This window comes from Cyprinodon variegatus, unplaced genomic scaffold, assembly GCF_000732505.1.
Source record: "Cyprinodon variegatus isolate N-32 unplaced genomic scaffold, C_variegatus-1.0 Scaffold1270, whole genome shotgun sequence".
In the NCBI taxonomy this organism is placed as follows: domain Eukaryota; kingdom Metazoa; phylum Chordata; class Actinopteri; order Cyprinodontiformes; family Cyprinodontidae; genus Cyprinodon; species Cyprinodon variegatus.
The window spans coordinates 119,066-142,242 of NW_015151723.1; the positions used below are offsets into that span (position 1 = coordinate 119,066).

The window sequence follows — 23,177 nt, forward strand, 5'->3', positions numbered from 1 at the left end:
TATATATATATATATATATATATATATATATATAGCATTTCTCTTTGCTCAACATAACTAGAGACTTACTCTTTGTTTTTTCATCTTTTAAAACTATAGCATTGGATGCTGTCGGTAAATGGAGACTTTATAAAATAAGTGTAGCATGATGTTGCTAATAGAACACTGTTACTAACCTTTAGCAACGCCTGTAGAAAAGCAGATGTTGTGGTGTTTTTATGACAGATTTTTTTGTGTGTGTATGACCACAACACTAAGAAAGAAAAACCATCAATAAAAAACCCTTTCTTTGAGGCTTGGTTATCGTGGCATATTCATTTAGTTTAGTTTTAGAAGGGATTATGTTTTGCCAATGTGTGGAAAAAATATGAGCTGAGAGTGAAGAATGTTTGCTAAACTGTGCTGTATGTTCTTCTAGGTGTTGGCTTTGTTTGAAGAAGGAGAGGAGACTACCACCGCCTTTGTCGAGCCTGTTGTTATCCTGCTTATCCTCATCGCCAACGCCGTTATTGGAGTCTGGCAGGTGAGATGCATGTTTTTGTCACATGTCATGTGAAAAATCCAAGAATATAATTACAGAAAACTGCTGGGGGAAATCAAGGTAAAACTACTCTACTGTGTAAAGGGAAACTTTACATTGCATGTGGGTAGAAATGCACTGCTCCACATTTAGTGGATGATACAGCTTAGCTTGTCAAACAGGTTTAAGTATTATGTCAAAACTAAGATAATTATTGGTTTGCTTTTCAAGTAGTCTCAAACAACTCATGCCATTTGTTAGCGTGACTAAAAAAAACCAGTCCAAGCTTGTATTTCCTCTAGGATGTATGTTCTTGACTAAACTCTGAGATTTCCAAATGGCTGCCGGTATTTGCAAACCCAGAATGTTGCACGAGGATCTTAGCTGTTCTTCATGCAGTCTTTCTATTATCTACTGGAAGTCTTGCTCTCTCTCACTTTTTTCCAAGTGAGTAAGTATCTGTTGGCAGGTTTTCTCATAAACTCCCCCTTACATCTGTTTCATACCAAAGCACATTTTGACGGGAAAATGGATAGTTGTCTTCACTCGCTAACAACTTTAACACTAATGATTGATGTCAGCGTGGTTTATCATCTCCTGTATATGGTATATATTGGTATACAAAAAAAGCAGTATCTTTGAGCTTTAAGCCCCTGTCACACCTTGACGATTTAGACCAGCGTATGTCTGACATATGGAAAATCTGGCAAAAATGCTGAAATATGTTGGAAAAGTTATTGGTACGTTTTGTATAAGTTATGAGCATGCTGGCACACGTTGAGCATGCTCAAAATTTTCCGACATGTACCTGTAATGCATAAGTTACAGTAAAGTTATCGTTGACATGCGTTAAGTGTAAGTTACTCATAAGTCATGGTGTCTAGCTTATCCAAACTCTATGAGTAAACTCTCCTCCAGACCAGGGTTTACGCGGGTTATTAAAATCATTAAAAGTCATAACAAAATTATGCTTTTAATTAAGGCCTTAATTGGCATCAAAAGTCATTAAATGCGAAGAAGTCAGGTGGTGAAAGAGTGATGCTTAGGGCTTCCTTTTCCATCCAGGAGACTGGATAACCTGGATGAACTCTTCTTTATATGAAGGCCTTCTCAGGTCAAATGTGATCTCTCAGACAGCTACAGCTAGGCTAATATTGTGTCTCATTATAAAGATAAGTGGGTAAGAAGTCTTCTAAAGTCATAAAAGAAGCAGAAATACAAAAAAAAAAACTAGCTTTCTCTGTTAAGACTGCTGGGAGGGTTTTACAAGTTATTAAATCTTAAGTTTTATACAGTCTTGCACATTAAGTTTCTCATCTTCCATAAATAATTTGTGTGCAATAAGTTTTTCATCACATTTAGTTTCAATTTTGCATGACTATTATATTCTTCTAGTCTGTGTTTTCTAGGTATTATGGAACAGGATTTGTTTTGTTAGATCTTATGGAAAGAAGTATTTCAAGTAATTGTTACAAAAAAACAAAAAACAAACAAAGAGATTCACAGAGGGAAAAGATGTACTTTGCTCAGATTTACATCCTGCAAAACTGGTCCCTGTTAAAAGAAACATAAAACGCGTATACCTGCGGTGGTGTCTATAATATCTTATTTTTAGGATCATCCAAACTGTAAATTAACCTTTAAATGACACATTTAGTGTTAATATTAGTTAAGGAAGAAGAAAATCTGATAAATATTCCTGGCCTTTCTTGCTCTTTTCCTCTTTCTGCACAGGAGCGCAATGCAGAGAGCGCCATCGAGGCTCTGAAGGAGTACGAGCCGGAGATGGGGAAGGTGTATCGCATGGATCGCAAGGCTGTCCAGAGGATCAAAGCCAGAGACATTGTCCCAGGGGACATAGTGGAGGTGGCAGGTTAGGACAGGCTGGATTTTCACTCTCGCTCTCTGGGTCTGATTTACGCTCTGCACAGCCACGCTGCTACTGACATGCAGAGAAAAACACCGGCCCGGCTTTTTACTCTGCTTTCACCACTCTGGAAAAACTGGTGGAATATATCTCAAACATTATTATATAACTTCTCTGTGGATGTGCAGTTGCCAGGTCTGATGTTCGGCCGTGTCTGTTTATGTGGAAGTTGCTGCGGTTTCTGCTCGTATTTAAAGCCTGGTTTAAGTTTCCAGAGCACTCCCTCTTCCCTCCGCTTTCCATGCCCTCAGTCTCACCACCTGGACACTGCTGAATGTTTGTTAACTCCTCACTCACACTACAACCTCCCCCCCCCATGCACACCCAACACACACAGACGATTCTCCTGCTTCACACTCGTCCATGTGTGGGCAGCTTAGGCTAAAAATAGCTCCCATTTGTCACTTGGGAGCTCCACCAACGTCTGTGTATGCCTGGCACACATATAGCAGGCCCCCAAAGGGGATCACATCAGCATGGTGCGTGTTTGTGTTTTTGTAATTGTAATCCTTTTCTGCGGCTGGGAGCTTGTTTCAGATAGTTGGAATGATTTATGGTAAAAGAAGAGAGTGCTTCCATCTACTCTGTGTGTGTGAGAGCCAGAGAAAGAGATCTCAGGCTGTTCATTCATAATTACAGTACAGAGAGCCTGAGAGAGTGAAGATAGCTGCTGTCATGGTATCAAAGCACCAAGGCTCAGAAAGTCGATACCAAACGGTAGAAAAAAAAAAACCTTTAAAAACTTCCCAGGGATGTCCTCGCTGACATTGGTTTCAGGATTAAACCACGTTGAGGAGCAAAATATAACGACTCATTTTACTCCGGTGTGTTTTTTTTTTTATTTAGTTTTTTTTCTCACTGCAGCAGTTACTTGGAATTTGGGCTTGTTGCAGCCAGTGTCCTCGATCACACATGAATGCACGCTCAGTCATATGAAGACAAGCCCTCACAGGTAAACTCGGCCCCTGCCCCACCACTGATACCAGCGCCGTCACCGTCAACACCCAGCTTGGCTCCATATCTGCAGCACTCAGAAGGTCTTGCGTTGATTCGTTGTTTGTTCTTTAAGGAGGTGTTGCTGCAGCCAGAACTCTGCTGATCTAAAGTTGAAAGAGTTGCAGGTGTGGCATTCCTGCACAAATATTTCACTTTGGGATTTTTTTGCGCTGTTTGAGTGGCTTATTAGGATGTTAGTCTTTAAGCTTAACTTTATTTTATTTTTTTTAAATAAAACTGAAGAAATTGAAAGGGTTATTCTCAGTTTTCTTGTAGTGGAAAGATATAACAAGCTTACGTACAATTCTTCGACTCGATTGGGTACGTGCCTCCTATGTCTTTTTAGCCAATCACAGCAGCAGTAGCAGCTTAATTTGTTTGATTGTTAATGTAATTAATCAATGAATTAAACTGTTACCAAATATGTAATAGTCTTTTCAAGAAGTTGCATAAAAAAACTGGGGTTTCTGGTAAAAAAAAAAAAAAAGTTAAATGATTATAAAATTCAACTAATCTGATGGTTGAAGAACCTAAAAAATGGATCAAAATAAAGGTGTTGTTATTCAATTAAACAGAAGTTGAAAGGGGTGTTTTAAGTTTAAATTTTTTTTTTTTAAATTTTGTTTATGTTAGTTGTTTTAGAATAAAATGCGATTAACTGATTATAGACCCTCTATTAAAAATTTTAATCCAGTCTTTCCACTAGTTGATAATCCGTTTTATGTATGAAGTGACATTGTTTTTTTTATCATTTTTTTATATCATTTTTTTTTTTTTTTTTTTATCATGTGAATGACGGACGAGAAATAAATATCTGCCGAAAGGATTGGCCAACACAAAAAAGTAATAAATAAGCAGCACAAGAATCGATTAGACTGATGTCAAAATAATCTGTAACAGCCTCAAAAAGCAAAAACTGGGTTGGTCAATCTCAATTCAGGACTACTTGAGCTGGATCTCCTTCCCTTAGGCGAACATTTTGTACAGGAGCCTTTCCAGATGAATACATGTATTTCAATTTGAATTCTTTTTTGAGTTTTTACTCGTTTTTATGGACAGTAGGCTGACAAGAAAGGGAGTCATGAGAGAAGGGGAGAGATATACATACATATCGTATGTGCTAACTACTGCGCCACCAAAGCACGCCCAAACAGTTCAATTTGAATTCTACAGGAACCAATCTGGCCTATGCCAGGTTATCTAAGCTTAACGTCTATAAACAGGACTTGGGGAGTTTCTATCGGTCTCTTGGGATCCCATAAGTGAGAATCAGACGGTAATTAAGGAATTCACCATAGTTAAAGTGTTGTATTCTTTGTACTAAGACGGTTTTTAAGCTTTAATATCCCAAGTGGACCAACACTTGTGATGTCTGAGAAACAGCTGCAATAAATGATCTCTAGGCATGGCTGCTGAATGCACTAATAAATCAGCGAGTGCTTGCATGTATCGGTATATACTGATTTATCTAGTTGTAGCAGGATTCAATCTTCAGCGTGTTTGATTTCCTGCTGAAGTTGTTACTATGTCCGAACTCAGATTAAACTTAAGTTCCCTCTAAAATATGCCAGAGAGGAAGTAACCACCATTATTTTTGCAACATCAAATATTTTTTGAGGTAATGTGTTTGGACTTGATCAAAGAAGTGTTTCTCATTTCTTCACTCTTCTACCAAGCACACATTAGTCAGGGATTATGAATAAGATCGGATTTTAATTGTTTATGTCTCTGCAGACTTCTACTGAATAGATAGTTGGCCATTTGATGTCCAGTCGGCAAACAGCAATTCCAAAAAGTCAAAAAACAATCTACTGGACTTTGTTTCCAAGTTTGAAGACGTTTCGCTTTCCATCCAATTCAAAATGTCAGAAATAGCATTGAGTTCCAGTCTTTATACAGTAGCCCAACAGAGCCTTGTTGCTGACTCTGCGGTACATCCACACCTTATGGACAAACGACATTCTTTTGAGGACCGGAATGTTCAGATTATGGATAGATAAAATAGGTGGTTTGAGAGGGGAGTGAAGGATTCCATCTATGTAAAGAAAAAAAAAGCAACCTTAAACAGAGGGGGTGGACTCAGCTGCTGAATTGTAGGTTTTTGAGAGTTGAAATCTGAGTAAATCCCTTATTGCTATCATCGCAACCCCAACCCACGGTGTGATTTATTTTATTTTTTTTCCCTTTTCGGGGCGATTTTTTTGTTGTGCGAGAATTTTCAGCCTGATAGTGCATCGTGTAGTGCACAGGGGTTAACGAGGTGCGATGAGCCTCTCATTACCACCTCCCTATCAAACATCAGAACATGTTTGATTTTCTCCCGACCGTTGTGGGCAGTTCTTTCTGTAAAATTGACATAGAAGTCACATTTCAGTCACAAAGCCATGTCTTTGTCCAAATACGTTGCTTTCAGCACAAAATTGCAAAATTTCCAAGGCAGCGCATTTCATTTTAGTGAGCTTCATACTCCTCTTCTACTGGAATGGCTTCGACAAGTCCCAGTAGTGCCATCTCTCTCCGGGGCTGAGTCCGACGTGGTTTTAAGACATGCAGTGTGAGCAGGTAGATCGGATCAGAGCGTCAGGCTGGACATGCATTGTGAGCTGTGAACTCACACTGTATAACGAATCCCTGCGGTTTCGTCATACAGCGTGAGTTGCAGCTGCGTGCAACAACTGAAAAAATCGTACAGTGTATGCACGGCTTTACAGAGGAACAGACGACCCCGCCTATTCAGCCAGGCCAACAATTCCCTTTAACGACCCCCCTTTCAGAGACATGGACAGGTATGGGGCATTGCAGGCTAACAAAAGAAGCAAAACGACCCCCATTCCAAAGGCTAGGTCCCATTCTTCAGGTTCAATTTGAATGTTTTCTAAACCAAAACAAGGCTTTATTTTTGGTCTATTCTCTAAAGCTTTGAAATCAAAGCTATTTCTGACATTTTGAATAGAAAAAGCTTCCTGGAAGGGAAGCGAATCATCTTCAAACTTGGAAACAAAGTCCAGTGGATTGTTTTCTAACTTTTTTTGAATGACTATGACCTGGATGACTGAGAATCTTCAACAGCAAACAACATTGTTTGACAAGATATGCTTTACACCGCCTGGTTAATTCTCCATTGATAAACACAGTCAGTGAGGATCGACCTAAAAATCATCACCAGCAGCATTTTGTTGTGCATCTGTCCCGAAAGAAGAAAACCCACAACATAATCCATAATAAGAATAATTGATAACATGATAATTATTTTCTGTCAAACTTTTGCCAAAGGGAAACCACAAACGTTCCTGATGCCGAGGATTTCTAATAGGCATTTTGCACACCTTGTTGCTGCAGAGTTGTAAAATGTACAGTCATGCTGGGAGCGGTTCCAGATATCTGACATAATGTTGTTGCTTAGCAGTTTTAAACAGCGGTAAACAGCTTAGGTTGATTCTTCCCGCCAAAATGTGTCGGATGTCTGCGGCACACTCCTCTAACTGAAGCCCTCTGGGATCAGGTGACGGAGAAACACATTATTTTCCTTTCCTCCACAGATGCTGAGGTGGAGGGGTAGAATAAACTGTATGGGGGTTTTGGAAAGGAGCACTGTTGGCCACAAGTGAGTGCTCCTAAGGAGAGAGGAGAACATAAATATATTTAATCAAGTTTCCAGTGCTGCTGCTGGCAGTGCCAGGCACCATTACGAAGTGGTGGTGATTTGTAGCTCCACTGGAACTTTCCTCTCTGATTCAAATGGCTTCACCATGGTGGTCAGGCTTTTCGAGAAATACCCGGGTGTTTAAAATGGAAGCTAAAAGAGGGAAACCTATGAAGATGTTATCCAAAAAACGAGTCACGATGATCCTGCACGTGGTGCAGGATCCCTGCTCTGCTACGTTACATAAGACATTCAGATTTTACTCTGTGTTCTGCTGAATGGGAGAAAAACTGAATTTGTGTGTTCTCTCTTTTCTTTGGATGGCATTCGCTACATTTCAGCTGTTCCTCAACTACTGATATGTTGTAGTTCTCTTCATAAATATATTGCTTTGCTAAATCTCAGCAAAGATCTATTAGCATAAATCCTCATCTTGATGTCTGTGGGAGGCCGTGGCTGAGAGAGAAGCAGGAGTCGGCGGGTAGGCGTTTGAACAGCATGTCTTTACTGCCCTCAGCAAGTCCGGCTACAATGAACCTGCAACCCCCAGCCATCTCCTACACAAACAAAACCAAGCATCTCCACTGGCGCCTCGCTCATCCCGTTTCACCAACAATCTGACTGTGGAGGAGCATGAGTTTTAGTTCCGAAGCAACACAAAATACTCTTTCTTTAAACAATGCATTGACTTATTATAAGGTTTAGTTGTAATTTAAACTTAAAACCATTCCTGATTTTCTCAAGGTTTTTGAAAAATAGTCATATTCAATTAATTAGAACCTTATTAAGTTGATTTATTTCAGTAACTCCATCTCTTTTTACAAGACGCAGGCACATATATATTATAGGGATGCACCGATATGAAAATCTGGACCCATATAGATATTGAGATTATGGCTGATGATTGACATTTAGCTAGATAGTATTTATATTTCTCCACCAATATCAGTACTATAGAGGCTTGTTTTTACAAATGGAATATAGAAGTATAATATAATAAATCAAAAGTTATGTTTTTAAAGGAAAATTCCATCAGCAAGCAATAATCAATGGATCATTATCTATACCTGAAAATAATATGCTTGCGTTGATTTAATAAATTTAGCATTAATGGGTAAAAAAAATAAAAATAATTTTGTTGCGATCACCAAGTCCAAGAGCTGCCATTTTTGCCCAAATATAGTAACCCCTCACTCCTGCCATCTTCCAGCAGTGACGTCACGGTGCGGTAAGCCTAGCACCATTCTCCCCGCTTTACAAGCAAAATCAATGGGAACACCTAGACACATCTGCAATCAACAACAATTATTGAAGATTTCCAGAGGACTTCACCATTGAAATTCACCAGAGCTGTAGTGAAACTGACAATGCCCACGTGCATGGCAGCTGGATGCTGGAATACATCAGGTGAAACAAAAAAAAAAATAATTATTTCACCTTTCGGATTCATGATCCTCCACGGACGGGTTCGTCGTTGGATTGCCAACTTGAAGAGGGAGGATTTGCCATCGAACTTCTGGCCAGAGAAAAAATATGTAATATAAGATGACTTGGATAATATGATATAATAATGCTATGCAGCAAGAGGTTGGGGAGGGGCAGCACTGCCTTACTCAATGGCCTTTAAGGCTGAAAAAAAATAATCTGTCAACTCTGGTGCTCTGTCTTGCCTCTGACAAGAACTTAAAGGGGAACACTTGTTCTACTCACCCATATTTGTTTTGTGTCATTTGGAGCCGTTCTGAAGATATTCCGTTAGGTTATATTCAAGTAACTTCTTCCTATGGGCAACAAGTTGAAGGCACAAACTAAACTGTTCGTAATTTATTTTTATGGTACACCAGCTTTCATAACGTAGGTAAATTACTGTCCCCAGACATGCGCAGTTATATATTTTATATTTATATTTTTTGAAAACAAAGCGGAGTGTGTATGATGTCTTCCGTGCGCCGGACTGCAGTTGTGACAGGCAGCCCGGGTCACAGGCAGCTACGCTCTACCCCTTCTATTCGATCGGCTAGCTAATCTGAATCGTTCAATTCCATTTCGAGAGTGAGATCATCTGTGGTAGTAGCACTAGACATCTTCCAGGCATTTGAGTAAAACTAGCAGCAGTTCAGCAGACGGGATGAATGAAAGGTAGCCGGCGTAAGCGGATGACGTCATACACGCGCTTCTTTGTTTTAAAAAAATATAAATATAAAAAATCTAATCACGGACGTCTGGGGGACAGTGATTCGCCTAGATGTTATGAATGCTGGCGCACCATAAAGAATAAATTATGAACAGTTCAGTTTGTGCCTTCAACTCGGTACCCATAGGAAGACTAGGAAGACATTACTTGGATATTACAAAATATCTTTAGAACAGCTGCAAATGACACAAAACTAATATTGGTGAGTAGAACATGATGCAATAACGTTACATCATGCTGCCGATGTAAAAAAACAAAACAAAACAAAAAATGGCATTCCCCTTTAAAATGAAAGTAGGGATGGTGTGTAGGAGGCAGAGAGTGATGAGCTCTTCCTTTCTTTCATCAGTCTTGCTGGTAGTAAGATATAATATAAATTAAACATTTTCTAGAACATTTGTTCCGGAGTCATTGTTGGCTACTGCTTTGGGAAAAAACAGATCTCACAAACCTGCGTAGTCTCTGGGTTATGGAAACATTTCCATTGAATGTTAATTCTCAGTCTCTGACAGAGAAGAAATCCTTTTTTTAGGACCTTTTGTTTTTCAAATGCTTCCATAGAAAGTTTGATTAGAAGGATAAAAAGGCAGAAGGTCCAACTTTGCAGTGTATCTTTTAACGTGTATGAGCGAGTGTCGCATGGGAGAGAGAGAGAGAGAGTGAAAAAGAGTAAAACGAGTACAAAAGGGGGGTGCGAGTCATCGATCCTTGTTCAACGACAACATGACTCCATCAAGGTTGTATCGAGCTGTTGTTTACCTAAGGCTGGAAGCTGATCCTGGTCTGAACCCATCAGGGTTTGTTTTTTTTATTTGCTCGAGGATATATGATGTTAATGCCAGTCTTTAATAGGTTCAGAGCAGCCGGCTGCTCGAACGCTGCAGTTCATCAACAGTGTTTTTATCTCTCAGACTGAATTCTAACAGTTTCCTCTGTTACATGAATTGTGCGACATCTGTGGTTGAGTTAGAAGTCCTCCAGGAGCTCACTGAAAGACTTCTGTAAAATAGCCAAATTCCTTTTTCTTCAATTACAATTCAATCTTTCCTTTTCAGGAAAGCTTCCACCAGCAGTTTGGAAATTATATTTTCTTTTAGGTTGTTTATTTATTTATGGGTTTTTTTGTGCTCAGTGTTGGTTGTTTCAGTAGCTCTGCCCTTTGTAAAAGAATAAGCAAACCGTTCAAGTTAATGGTAATCCCGATAGCTAAAACTTTTATGTTTTCAGGGTGGCCAGGCAGTCAGTTAGAGATTGGCCATCTGGGAGAGGTTCAGTAGAGCCGTTTCTCCACATCTAGGAAAGTCTGATAAGGTGGTACGGACATCAGTTTCATATGCCCCCTGGACACCTCATTGAGAGGTGTTCCAGGCAGGTCCTTGCTGGAAGAAGGCCCAGGGAACTGCACAGCAGAAGTGTAGGGACTAAGTCTCTCAGTTGGCCTTGGAATGGCTTTGGCCTCCCACTGAGAAGCTGGAGGAAGTGTTTGGGCAGAGGGACGTCTGAGAGTCTCTGCTGAGAATGCTGCCCCGTTGCTGCGTTGAGTTCCAGGCTTTATACAGTAGCCCAAAAAAGCCTTATTGCTGACTCTGTAGTACATCTACATATTATGGACAAATTACATACTTTTGAGGCCCAGAGTGTTTGGAGGGGCGTGAAGGAATCCATCTATGTTAAGAAAGAAAAAACAACCTTAAACAGAGGGGTTGGACTCAGATTTCAGCTTTCAAAAACCAACAATGCAGCGATTGAATTGATCCCTTCCTGCTTTCATCGCAACCCCAACCCCTTTACAGGGGAACAGAAGACCTCACCTATATAGCCAGGCCAACAATTTCCTTTCAGAGACACAGACAGGTATATGGTTTGGCGGGCTAACAAAGAACCAAAAGACCTCCATCCTAAAGGGGTGGACCCATTCGTCAGGTTCAATTTGCATGTTTTCTAAACCAAAACAAGGTTTTATTTTTGGTCCACCCTATGAAGCCTCGAACTCAACACCATATCTGACATTTTGAATTGAAAAAAGCTTCCTGGATGGGAAGCAAAACAACGACACAAGGACCAGTGGGTTGTTTTTTAACTTTTTTTTTTGGAATGACTATGATCTGGATGACTGGGAATCTTCACCTGCTGATCTGTATGCTGTAGATGGGAAGTCCTTGAGTTTGCAGCACAGTTAAGTATTCTTACGGCTGTTACTACTGTTCCCGGAGGGTACAGCGAGGTACAACAGATAAAATGAGATATCGCTCCCCTGCGTGTCCTCTTGTCACACTTTCTTCACAAATTAGTTAATAAGCCAGCCCTGATTTGCACCACATACCCTTCAGTCACACATGAGGGGCTCTAGTATCCATATGATAAAACTCCACAAATGTTTGCTTCAAAGACCAGCCAGCTAGAGCAGAAATATTACTTGTTGGCACTCTTTGAAACAGGTCCAAGGACTTTCGTTATAACCCTAGAAGAATGAGTCTTTACATCATGAGGCATTGTTAAAACCCTGCTGCTATAAGCAAGAAAAATTGCTTTCACTGTCAGCGACAGTCTTTGGTAGGAGACCTCTCGTTGGCTTGATCGGCAACACACAAGCTCACATGGTTTATGCGATAAATGTAACTGTGCAGTGCCCATAAAGGGCACAAGCTGTTCCACTAGTTGCTGCCTTTACTCCTCCAAGGTAGTCTAGAAGGATTGTGTCTTTTATTCTTTGAGTAGTTGAGTCCCTCTGAAGTCCTGGAGGTGGGTCTTTGCTCCAGGCTATCTGCTGGGGAGCTTGGCCATCCTAGATGGGAGTTCACACTTACATGTCAATTCAGTGGATAAAGTGGCATAGCTTTTTGAAAATGCCCTTGATGGATTTTGGCCTCATCATATCTGGGGTTGATTGCACCATATTTCAGCTTGTCTAATCTTGGGCAACATTTTTTTCTTTATTACATCAAGAGATCTTCCAAACAGCCTGTTGGCTGCCATCCATTTATTCATGACCTTGTCTGAGATGTTGGAGGGGGCATTTGCACCAACACTTTTTAGGCCATCTCCCTGCACAGGGAGGGTGCTGCACAGTGGGACATACATGTGATGTAGTCCTGACCTCTTTTAAGAGCATGATCAGAGAGCTCTCTGGTGACATCTGAGATCCTAAAGGCACACTGCCTGGTACATATGAAGCAGTACAGCTGAGTGGCCCAGAACCAACAGTGCTTAAACGGAAGACATGTGGGAAAACCATCTAGACCATGTTTGTGGAACGAAACCAAATCATTGCCAGGGATGACACGATAGGTAAAACATTCATAAGTCTTGCTTTTTCAGTACCTTTTTTTTTGCCAGGGACCATGAATTGGATAGCAGTTGGTTGGTTGCAGGGAGTTAAAACCCTTGAGCAAAAGAGTGAGGACACTCCATGTGGGTGGAAAAATGACATGTTAACCTTGTTTGTGGCTCCAGCAGCACTTTGTTCCGGAAAATGATTGCATCCTCCTACAGATCATGAAGATCCATGCCAATGTTAAACACGTCCTTTTGTCACTGAAGTCAGCGTAGTTGAAACTGAGACTGATCATCATTGTTCTGCCTTGCTGACTGAAAAAAACAAATAACAAAATCCTCCCTGTTAGCCTTTGGTGAAACCAGGTTCACTGACTAAAAAAGTACTTGGTCTTTCCTTGAGCCTGCAGAACTCTTTCCATGAACTTCTTTTGCCTCTCCATCATTGAGCTGGCGAACAAAAAGCGAACAGTGGTGGAGCCCAAAGGCTTTTAACTCCATTCTTTAAGAGTCTGAAAATTTTCTAGAGAATTTTCTGGGAAAGCGTAGGACATGCATATCAATACTGCCTGGCTGTGTGTTTCCTGGATGGGGCCGCCTTTTACAGCTACTTTTTGTATCTCTGCTTCTGTCTCCTTGAACCCCAGTCGGCCTCAGCAGATAGCCGCTCACATTGAGCCTGGTTCTGCTGGAGGTTTCTTCCTGTTAAAAGCCACAGTTTTAACTACATGAAAGAATGTGCCACTGGTGAAAATGCCAATTGACAAAGTTGAACAAATCCCCATTCAGTTAAGAAGATAAGGGATGCCCTTGAATGGATCAGGAGTGGGCTATATTTAAGAATGAGTGGCATATTTGAAAGGAGCCTCTCAAAACATTTGGCAAAACTCTTCTAAATGGTGAAAATGTGATTATTATTATTACATTTTTTTTTTTTGTGGAACAGACAGTGGTTTTAACAAAACTGTTGCATAGTAACCGATCCCAGTTGTACGATGGATATTTAAAGTGTTAATTAGCTGATAGTCTAAACCAGGGGTCTTCAACGTTTTCCAGGCCAAGGAGCCCCAATCTGATGGTGAGATGGAGCGGCGACCCCCTAATTATATATGTTATATCAAACACATCTGTAATAGAATGACAATATAGTCACTCTATTGCAGATGGAGTAATGTAACAAAAGTAATTTTGCCCTGGGATTATTGAAGAATTTCTGATTCTGATTCCTGGTTGGTGGGACAGGTGTTGTGAATGAAACGGTGCCCAGCTTGAAAGAGCTCCTGTGTGTCACTGAATGTGTGCATTGATGACTGAAAGACATCTTCTGCCTCCATTTATCTGTTTACTTCAGTGTGTTGATTTCATGTTAATGTGCATTTAATTTAGTGGAAAAAATTGCAGGAGGGAATATAAAAAAAAAGTAATCCACCAAAACTTTTGCGCCCCCCCCCATGCAGTACCTCCGTGGACCCCTAGGGATCACGGACCCCCTGTTGAAAAACTCCGGTCTAGAGTGTTTATCTTAAATAACTTAAATAGAGGAGATAAGATTCATAAGATTCCCTTTTTGTCCAAAAATATCTTTTTCCACCCACATGGTTTAAGAAAAGTTTTGTTACAGCCTATAGTCTTCGCATGTTGTTTCTCTAGACTAAGGTTCTCCTGTTTCTTTCTACCTCTGTGCTAAGATTAAAGAGGCACAGAAAACTCCTAAAGAAAGAGGCAGGAAAGCTAATAAAATGAAAACAATGTTTTAGTTTTTTTTACTGATTTATTTTCGGATTTTTGCATTTCAGTTGGCGATAAGGTGCCTGCTGACATCAGAGTGACCTCGATAAAGTCCACTACCCTACGAGTGGACCAGTCCATCCTTACAGGTATTCATCTCCTCAGACCATTCACCAATTATATCCAGTTTAATGTTTTCTGTTACTGTATGTGACGGATTGGTTATCTACTGTTATATTAAACTGCTTTTGGTTTGCGGCAAACATTAACCTTTAGATAATAAGTTATTATGCTACTGAAACAAAAATAATAAGATTTATCATTGTGCTATTTTGGCAACAAAATAATGTAGTAGTTTTTTCATGACTTGTGCACCTTTACCTTCTTAAACATTTCTAGATCGCTTTAAACAGTAACTTCGGGATGCCAGTAATAATGGAAATTAGTTAACGAAATAATCTAGTTGATTAATGTAATCCCTCACCTAATGATTAATGGCTAAATGCTTATTTTCCTATAAACCTAAGTTTTATCTTGAATCGAGAGGATGTCTATATAAAATAAAGGACTAAAAATATTTTTACAATCTACTGAATTTAAAAAAAAAGCACATCTTACTGTTTTAAAAGTTTATTGTAGCATCTATTTTAAATGCTGATTGAATAAACCAAAAGTTTATTATTCAACTAGATGTTTTCAGATGAAACATATTACTTCACGTTTAACCGTGCCGATGCTAGCATGTATTTTTATTTTTTTACCATGTTGGAAACGTTTAGAGTATCCGCCCCCTCCCTTTCTGTCTTCACATCCTCACCTTCGAGCACAGCAGAGAGGCTGACGGTGCTCTGCCACGCAGCACGGCTAAATGGACGCTATTAAGTTAGGGTTGGTAATTCTGTTTAGAAACACTTTCTGTTAGTCAATACCTTATGTATTAAGAAAAAGGAATAAATAAGTCTGACATCTGTAAGAGCTGACAACATGTAAAAACTCTGACCAATCCCTTTCATCAAGGATCATCCTGTCCAGGATCATCCTGTCCAGGATCATTCTGCCTTGGGTGAAAGAGTACTACTGCTTTCAGATCTTGCTAGCTCTCCAACATTACAAACCATTGCTTTATATTTACAAAGAAAACCCATAAAGTTCATTTTGCATTATTTTAAACAGTGTAAATAATCAACTATATTAATGTTTGCGCTTTAACATCCTTCTGTCTGGCATTACTTCTCTTGCAAATAATAGTGAGGCTCTGCCTAAGAATGAACAGTAGTTCCCTCTGGTGGATGGCGGTAACATTTCAACACAGAAACAGACTTGATTAATTAATCGGACTAAATACATTTTAATCTAAAAACATAAATTAACAACTGTTTAAATCATATTGTTGGAGTTGATTATTTGTTAAAATACCTTTATTAACAACAGGCATATGCAACTGGACAGGATGATCCTTGATTATTATTATTATTATGCATATTGGGATATTTGTGATGCCAATGAATTGCTGATATCTAAAGTGCTCTCTATAGAACATTACAGGACAGCTGTGTTTTGTTGTTTAAAGGGGAGTCTGTCTCCGTCATCAAACACTCTGACCCTGTTCCTGACCCCAGAGCTGTGAATCAAGACAAAAAGAACATGCTGTTTTCTGTAAGTAAAACCTCTGCAAAGCTTTTCTGTTACAGAAACGCTTATTGCTGATGTAAAATTGGTTTGTACTGTTATATTTAACTCAATAGCTGTTGGACTTTGCTTTTCTTAGGGCACCAACATCGCTTCAGGCCGTGCCATTGGCGTTGTTGTAGCTACGGGCGTCAGAACGGAGATCGGCAAGATCAGAAACCAGATGGCCTCCACAGAGCAGGAGAAGACACCGTTACAGCAGAAGCTGGACGAGTTCAGCCAGCAGCTCTCCAAAGTCATCTCCCTGATCTGCGTCGCTGTGTGGGTCATCAATATCGGCCACTTCGGAGACCCCGTCCATGGCGGCTCCTGGGTCAGGGGTGCAATTTATTACTTCAAAATTGCTGTCGCTTTGGCCGTGGCCGCCATTCCCGAGGGCCTACCTGCGGTCATTACCACTTGTCTGGCTCTGGGCACGCGCCGCATGGCCAAGAAGAATGCGATCGTCCGAAGCCTGCCGTCAGTGGAAACCCTCGGCTGCACGTCTGTTATCTGCTCTGACAAGACGGGGACCCTCACCACCAACCAGATGTCTGTCTGCAGAGTGAGTAGTCATTAGAAACTGGTTACATAGACTCATTTTCATCATTTCAATTATGGCTTGTTTATCCTTTAGTTATTTAATCAGGACAGATCACATTAATGAACAATCTTATACTTCTGTACAGATTTTAAAATGAGCCAGATTACAGCATAGCTGCTAATTTACATCTGTCTTCCTAAGGCAGGAAGACAAAACAACACAAGATCACATAATACAATATCAGTCAAAACACATAGACACACGTTCAAACAGTGACATTACAACAATAAAATTAGGCAGTCTGTGGGAGTGAGGCTCGAACTCAGAACCTCTGGATTCCAAGCTCTATGCCCTAACCAGTAGGGCGCCACTCCCCCATATATATACAGAACATGGGTTTGATTGTTTTTTATTTTTATTTTTTTATGAAAGACAGTTCAAAATTTAAGAGCTCTAAATGATCTTTAATCTCCTTATCAGAAAAGTTGTAGGCTGACGAGGGTTTGGTTTTCAGACATAAATGAAATGGTTATCGCTAGGATTCAGGTCTTAATGTTTGCTGTCATTTGGTGTCATTTTTCAGCTCAGTTTAGCTTGATAGTGAAGAAAGGAGAGCTCTTTCTCATTGCTCCATACAACTGTACCTCACCCGAGGTATGGTCCTGTCATCGCCATACTCCACAGTTGATGTGTTTTTAAATGTTCAAAAATATTGAGTGAATTTGTCTTATTTACTGTTCCAGGAAAGGAACAAATTTTATAATTGGGCATTTGAAAATTAAAATAAAAAAATAATTCCATCAAGAAGTCAAAATAAAATATTTTTTTTATCTTAGAAGGTTTAAACAGTAACTTTGCTAAATTCTCAGATTTTTGTCTTTTAAATTATATCTTTTCAAAAAACAAAAGTTTTTTCCCAAGTTCAGATTTTGTTTTCCTGAATTGTATTCTTTTGAAATAGCATTTTACAGATCACAATCTCTTCATTATAAGCCCAGTACAAACGCTCGTCCCCTAAAAATGTTGCTAATGTACAGCAGACCCATAGAAACGCACCTCTACTGCGCCCACAGAAGGGAAAGAAATTTAATCAGTAAAAATCCACCTGAACAAACAAAAAAAAGTGGAAATATAAAATCTGCTAAAAATAAAACAAATATTTGGAAATTAAATTTTGAAAAAAAAAAAATCTGAAATATACATTTGAAAAAAAAAATTATAATATCTGGAGGGAAAAAATAAAACAGCAAAGTTGTACTGGAAATACTTTTAATGTGTCAAACAGTTATATCGAGGAATCAAGTGAAAATTGAAACCACAAAAATACAATTTTTTCCTCTTTTGGATGTGAACATAAAACATAAAGACAATAAAAAAAAATCCAAACTAAAGTGACATAAATAAACATACATTGTCAGGACCCCCCCCCCCCCCCCCTTTCCCTGGGACTTAACATCTTATCACATCGAGAATCAAATCAAATTCTCTTCAAGTAGAGTTGGCAATATATTGCAGAAGGCGTTGCCAAGTTATATTAAATTGCTTTAAGTTATTTGCTAATGAGAACCGTTTTCTTTCCAAATGAGAGAGCTTAACCAATTCCCCCAGACACAATTTAACCGGAGGAACCTCTGGCTTGACATCAACAAAAGTTTTTTCCCTATGTTAAATGCATACGATATGAATTGTCATTGGCATTTATTAAATTGAAAAAGCTGACTGATAATACTTTTTTATTAGAATATTGTTATAAATTTTCATTTCTTGAATGTTTTTGTTTTTCTGTTTTTAGTTTTTTCAAATTTCCAAAATGTCTTCTTTTCCTGCAGTAATAATGGAACAAAATTAACTCCATACCGTGCCTTCCCTTTGACCCTCCATTTAAATCTATTAAAATTTTGACTGAATAGATAAAAAAAAAAAAAAGTCCTTTAACAGTAAAACCGTCGTCTTGGAGCAGCTGCTTGGTTCTAGGTGAGGTCTCTTCCAGTGTGTGATGAGACTCAGGCCCTGGTGGCCCTGAGGGGTTCTTGAACATCACAACCATATTGCCGTAGTGGTTTGCGACCAACGCATCAAACAATGACACTGTTAAGTAATAATACAAAAATAACACTCCAGAAATGTTGCAGGTTGGTATTTGCTGTGTTTTTCCTTCTTAAAGTGCAGTCATCATTTTCCATCTAAGATGGAAAATCCTTCTTATTGTTTTAATGTTTATCTCCGCCTGCCAGTTTTGCAGTGCTTAGACTGCTGTAATGTCAGCTCCCAGGCAGGCCCTGGTTAAAGGCTCCAAAATGTCACATTGCCTGAACAAACATTGTACGGGTCCGTAACACGAACGGTTGATTAAAGGCTGCACACATGACCGCATTAGACTGCAAACATTGAAAGATCTTATCCACAAATATTCATAAATTGCCAATAACCTCACCCTTTCCCTTTGTCTGCCTGGGAGTGCGCGGTACTCGCAGAAAGGCTTTGCTCTGAGCGCAGGGTAAATGTCAGCACAGCTGTTTATCTTGGCTCCCATAAAGCGCCCTGCACACAGCCAAGTCTCAGTTAACACCTGCAGCTTATCTCTCACCTTAGTCACAGAGGAACTGGTGGCCGGAGGGAGGAGAACAGCACCAAAAGTTGGAATATGAGGATTTCAAGCGAGTGTTTGTGGCTTTTAGATAGTTTTATCAGACAAGGAGACAACAGCTGAGGATTGTTTTCCTTAATGATTATTCTATTCTATAAAGCTTTACTGAAACTTTAATTGCTGGTGAAGATTCTTAGTAATCCATATCATAGTCGTTCAAAAAAAAGAAATTTAAAAACATTCCACCGGACTTTGTTTCCAAGTTCGAAAACTTTTCGCTTCTCATCCAGGAAGCTTTTTCAATTCAAAATGTCAGAAATAGCGTTTTATAGAGTAGCCCATCAAAACCTTGTTTTTGTTTTGAAAACATGTACATTGAAATGGACGAACGGTTCCACCCCTTTGGAATGGGGGTCATTTGGCTTCTTTTATTAGCTTGCAATGCCCCATACCTGTCTATGTCTCTGAAAGGGGGGTCGTTAAAAGGAATTGTTGGCCTAGCTGAACAGGCGAGGTCTCCTGCTCTCCAGTACAGGGTTTGGAATTCGGTGATAGCCATCATCGCATCTCCCTTTAACGACTCCCCTTACAGAGACTTTTGCGATCTTTTGAAGTCCTTCTGAAAAAAAGAAATATAAATAACATGTATATTAAATCTGTAGAAGAAAAAAAAAAGGATAAAATTGGTAAAAAATTATATGTGAAAAATAAATTATACATTTAAAACTGTTATTTAAAGATAATTTCCTAGCTTGCTTTTTTTTTTCAAATTTAAATTGAAAAACTTTCCATTAGTTTGATGCTTGTAACAATAATGGAACAAAATTTACTCCATTCACCAGTAGATTTCTTGGTGTCCTTTTAATTAATCTCTAGATAAATTTATGTATTTCAGTCTAAATTCAGTTTAAATGCGTCTAGTTCAGTCCAGTTTAGTTAAAGCTATCCAGTGCTGCCAGGTCGAGATTAAAAGTTAGACCAAAAACAAAAATGCAAATATCGACCGCCTACATCTGGGGCTGATATCAGCTGCAGATAAAACAGCCACGATGCAGTAAATGCTCAAATTCAGCAAACCAGCTGCAAACAGCTGCGCCACGGAGGGAAATATACCAAGCAGAAGAAATCTTTTTGGTGTTTTTTAATGCATGAGCCTTCTCGCTTTCAGCAAAAACTGTCCCAGTCTGGAGAGGAAAAAAAGCAAGCGGAAAAAAATGCTCAATTAGAATATTTAAAATGCAAATGATTAGTGGCCAATCATCACAAAAACACAGAGATATCAGTTTCCTGCATATTAATTGATTGAACCTTATCTCCATCGTTTTTCATAACCCCCCCCTTCTGTGGGGTGAATGCGTAGCAGCAGGGAGTTCCCTGAAGCAGGAGGAGCACAGAGGAATGATCTCACTACAGCCCTGGAAGCATCCCAGTCCCAGAAAAAGACGCTTGTAAATATTGACTTTCTGCTCCGGCCTCTGCTCGCCGGATAGCAGCTTTGTGCTTGCAGAGAAATGGGCACACCTTCTCACGAAGTCGAACTAAGCTTCCTCTTTCTCTTTGCTTTTTTGAATTCTCAGTAAGCTGTTTCCTGAAGATAGTGTTTTCTATTTTCATTGTTTTCTATACACATCCTCTGTTTTGATGTCTTCTCATTGAACAGGTTTATCCCCCTGTCCCCATCTGCACCTGTGTGTGTGTGTGTGTGGGGGGGGGTCTCCATATGTGCAGGATTTCCTAGAATTCCCCCTCCAAAGCGCGACACTGCTCTTCCCTTTTGTTTTTGCTTTGCATGTATTGATCCGCATACTGGGGAAAAAGGTTTACTCACTGGTCAGTCTCAGCATGACCTTTGGAGGGGGAAAAAGAAAACCTTCTGGCTCTAGGTCACATCTCCGTGTCTTGTTTGTTTGAAATCCCCAGAGGCTATGATAGATCAAAGCTCCTTCCTGCTGCCCTCCACTTGTTACGTGGCGGCCGAGTCATGCCTGAGTGGTTCTGCTTCCTGCAGCACGGTGCAGCAGAATAATGCAGAAGGGTTTGCAGACTGTGCCTTGTAGCATCAGGAGTAAAGGTTCTCTTTGCAGTGTTTGGATGAGTGACTGCTTCATACCAAATGCATAACCTAAACATCCATGAATTGAACACCTGAACAATAGGTCTCATTGAAAAATATCAGAAAACATCTCTAAAACGTTTGTTAAACTGCAGATATTGCAAAGCCATATTTCATAGTTATCTTTGGCAGGGGTTCCCAAAGTGGGGGTTGGGACCCCTGAGGGGGCACTGGATGCCAAGTGGATGGTCACTATAAGTTTTTCAATCACGATGTGATCCTTAAGGCCCTAAATGTACCATGTGAATGTCCCATAGGATAAATAGATGCAAAATTCATTCATTTATTTAATACATGATGCTAACATTACATGAGCCATTAAACTATAAAATCCATTATCCAATTAACTCCTTTTAAAGCACTGAATAAATAATTGAATGTCAATTAATAAGAATACATTTGCTTTAAAAATAATCTGTCACTTTTTATATAAAAATGTAGGGTAATTCTGTCCCCAGTGTCCAGCAGGGGTTTCCAAATATTTCAGCTTGTGACGCAAACGATAACAGTGATAGACGGGAGACTCCCTTTATTTCATTCTGTATTTATTTATAAGTTCCATATTTATTTATTTATAAAAATAATGAAATAATTGTTTTATAAAAATATTTTAATGACTTAGTTATTCATAATTGAAATGCAAATTTGATCATTTTATAGGACATTTAATTATTTAATTGAGCATGTTTTATTTTTTTTTTACATATTGCATATTTGAATCATGTATTAAATCGATGAGACTCACTTTTATTTATTTCATGATGTATTGTTGCCTTCTGTGATAAATGTAAAAAAATAATTTAAAAAAGTTACTTACTACTTTTGTCAGATTCTATTTTTAAAATTTTTACTTTTACAGATTAAAATTTTATATCAAATTTTTTCAAATTAATTTTTTTCAAATTTCTTTAACAGACTGTTTTAAGTGTTTTCAAATTTCTCTCCTTCAGATTGAGTTTTAAGAATTGCATTTGTTTCAAACTGTCGTTCGCACTGCAGTCTTATTGACCAAAATCCGATTTGTATTTATTTTTTTTGTCCCTATGCGACCTGGATCTAATCTTTTCATGGCAGTCTAAACAACACGGATCCGATTTTTTCCAATGTGACCCAGGCCACTTGGCTATGTGGTCCCGATATAAATTTGAACTTTTTAAATGCGACCTGTGTCTGAACGGCCAGGTCGCAATGCTCAACAAAGGTAAGTATTCTGCGTTTTGCTACACAGAAACAGAAAGAAAAACAACATGATAATGCGTAGAGCAGTCTTTTTTTTTTTTTTTAACCATCTTTAAATTATTGTGTTTTTAAGGTTGGGAAAGCTAGCTAGATGAGCTCCAGCACTACCATCCATGTTTACTTGCGTAAACACAGAGCGTTTTTGCTTGTGACATCATTGCTTCCTCTACTGTGCATGCGAGACACTTGGCGTTGTATGAATGCAGTTCACACAATGTGAAATATGAACTGCAACGCAAAAAAAAATTGGAATTGAGCATTAGTGTGAACATAGCCTTAGAGATCTCCTTCACTTCACCTCTGGGGGCAGGCTTTCCTCTCGAGTGACGAGCAAAGACTTATTTCTATTCGTTTGCTGGACGTTAGCTACATTTAGATTTTTTGGTCATTATGTCTAATCGAATTGGGTTTGAAATAAAAGAATGTGATCTGTAAAATCCTTTTTTTAAATAATACAATTCCTAAAACGCAATCTGAGAAATGTGAAAATAAATCAGTTTTTTTTTTAAATGAATAAAAGTTTGAAAAATTAAGTAAAATAAAACATTTGAAAAAGAAAACAGTTTCTCTCAACCTGTTTTTGATTGAAAAAATGTCCACTTTCAGAAAGTGTGTTCTTTGTTTGCAATAATACTGGATCAAAATCCACTATAAAATCATCCATCCATCCATCCATCCATCCATCCATCCATCCATCCATCCATCCATCCATCCATCCATCCATCCATCCATCCATCCATCCATC

At 39.1% G+C, this 23,177-nt stretch overlaps 1 protein-coding gene across 1 annotated transcript in view; it reads left to right on the forward strand.

Moving 5' to 3' along the window:
• Window positions 1-23,177, forward strand: part of LOC107102525 (sarcoplasmic/endoplasmic reticulum calcium ATPase 2-like) — an 84,389-nt gene that overhangs the window by 37,482 nt on the left and 23,730 nt on the right. Inside the window, exons 4-8 of the mRNA XM_015401869.1 lie at window positions 419-523; window positions 2,255-2,393; window positions 14,350-14,430; window positions 15,852-15,937; window positions 16,050-16,514. Of these exons, the coding sequence (XP_015257355.1) occupies window positions 419-523; window positions 2,255-2,393; window positions 14,350-14,430; window positions 15,852-15,937; window positions 16,050-16,514 (876 nt within the window). The remainder of the gene's footprint in view (window positions 1-418; window positions 524-2,254; window positions 2,394-14,349; window positions 14,431-15,851; window positions 15,938-16,049; window positions 16,515-23,177) is intronic.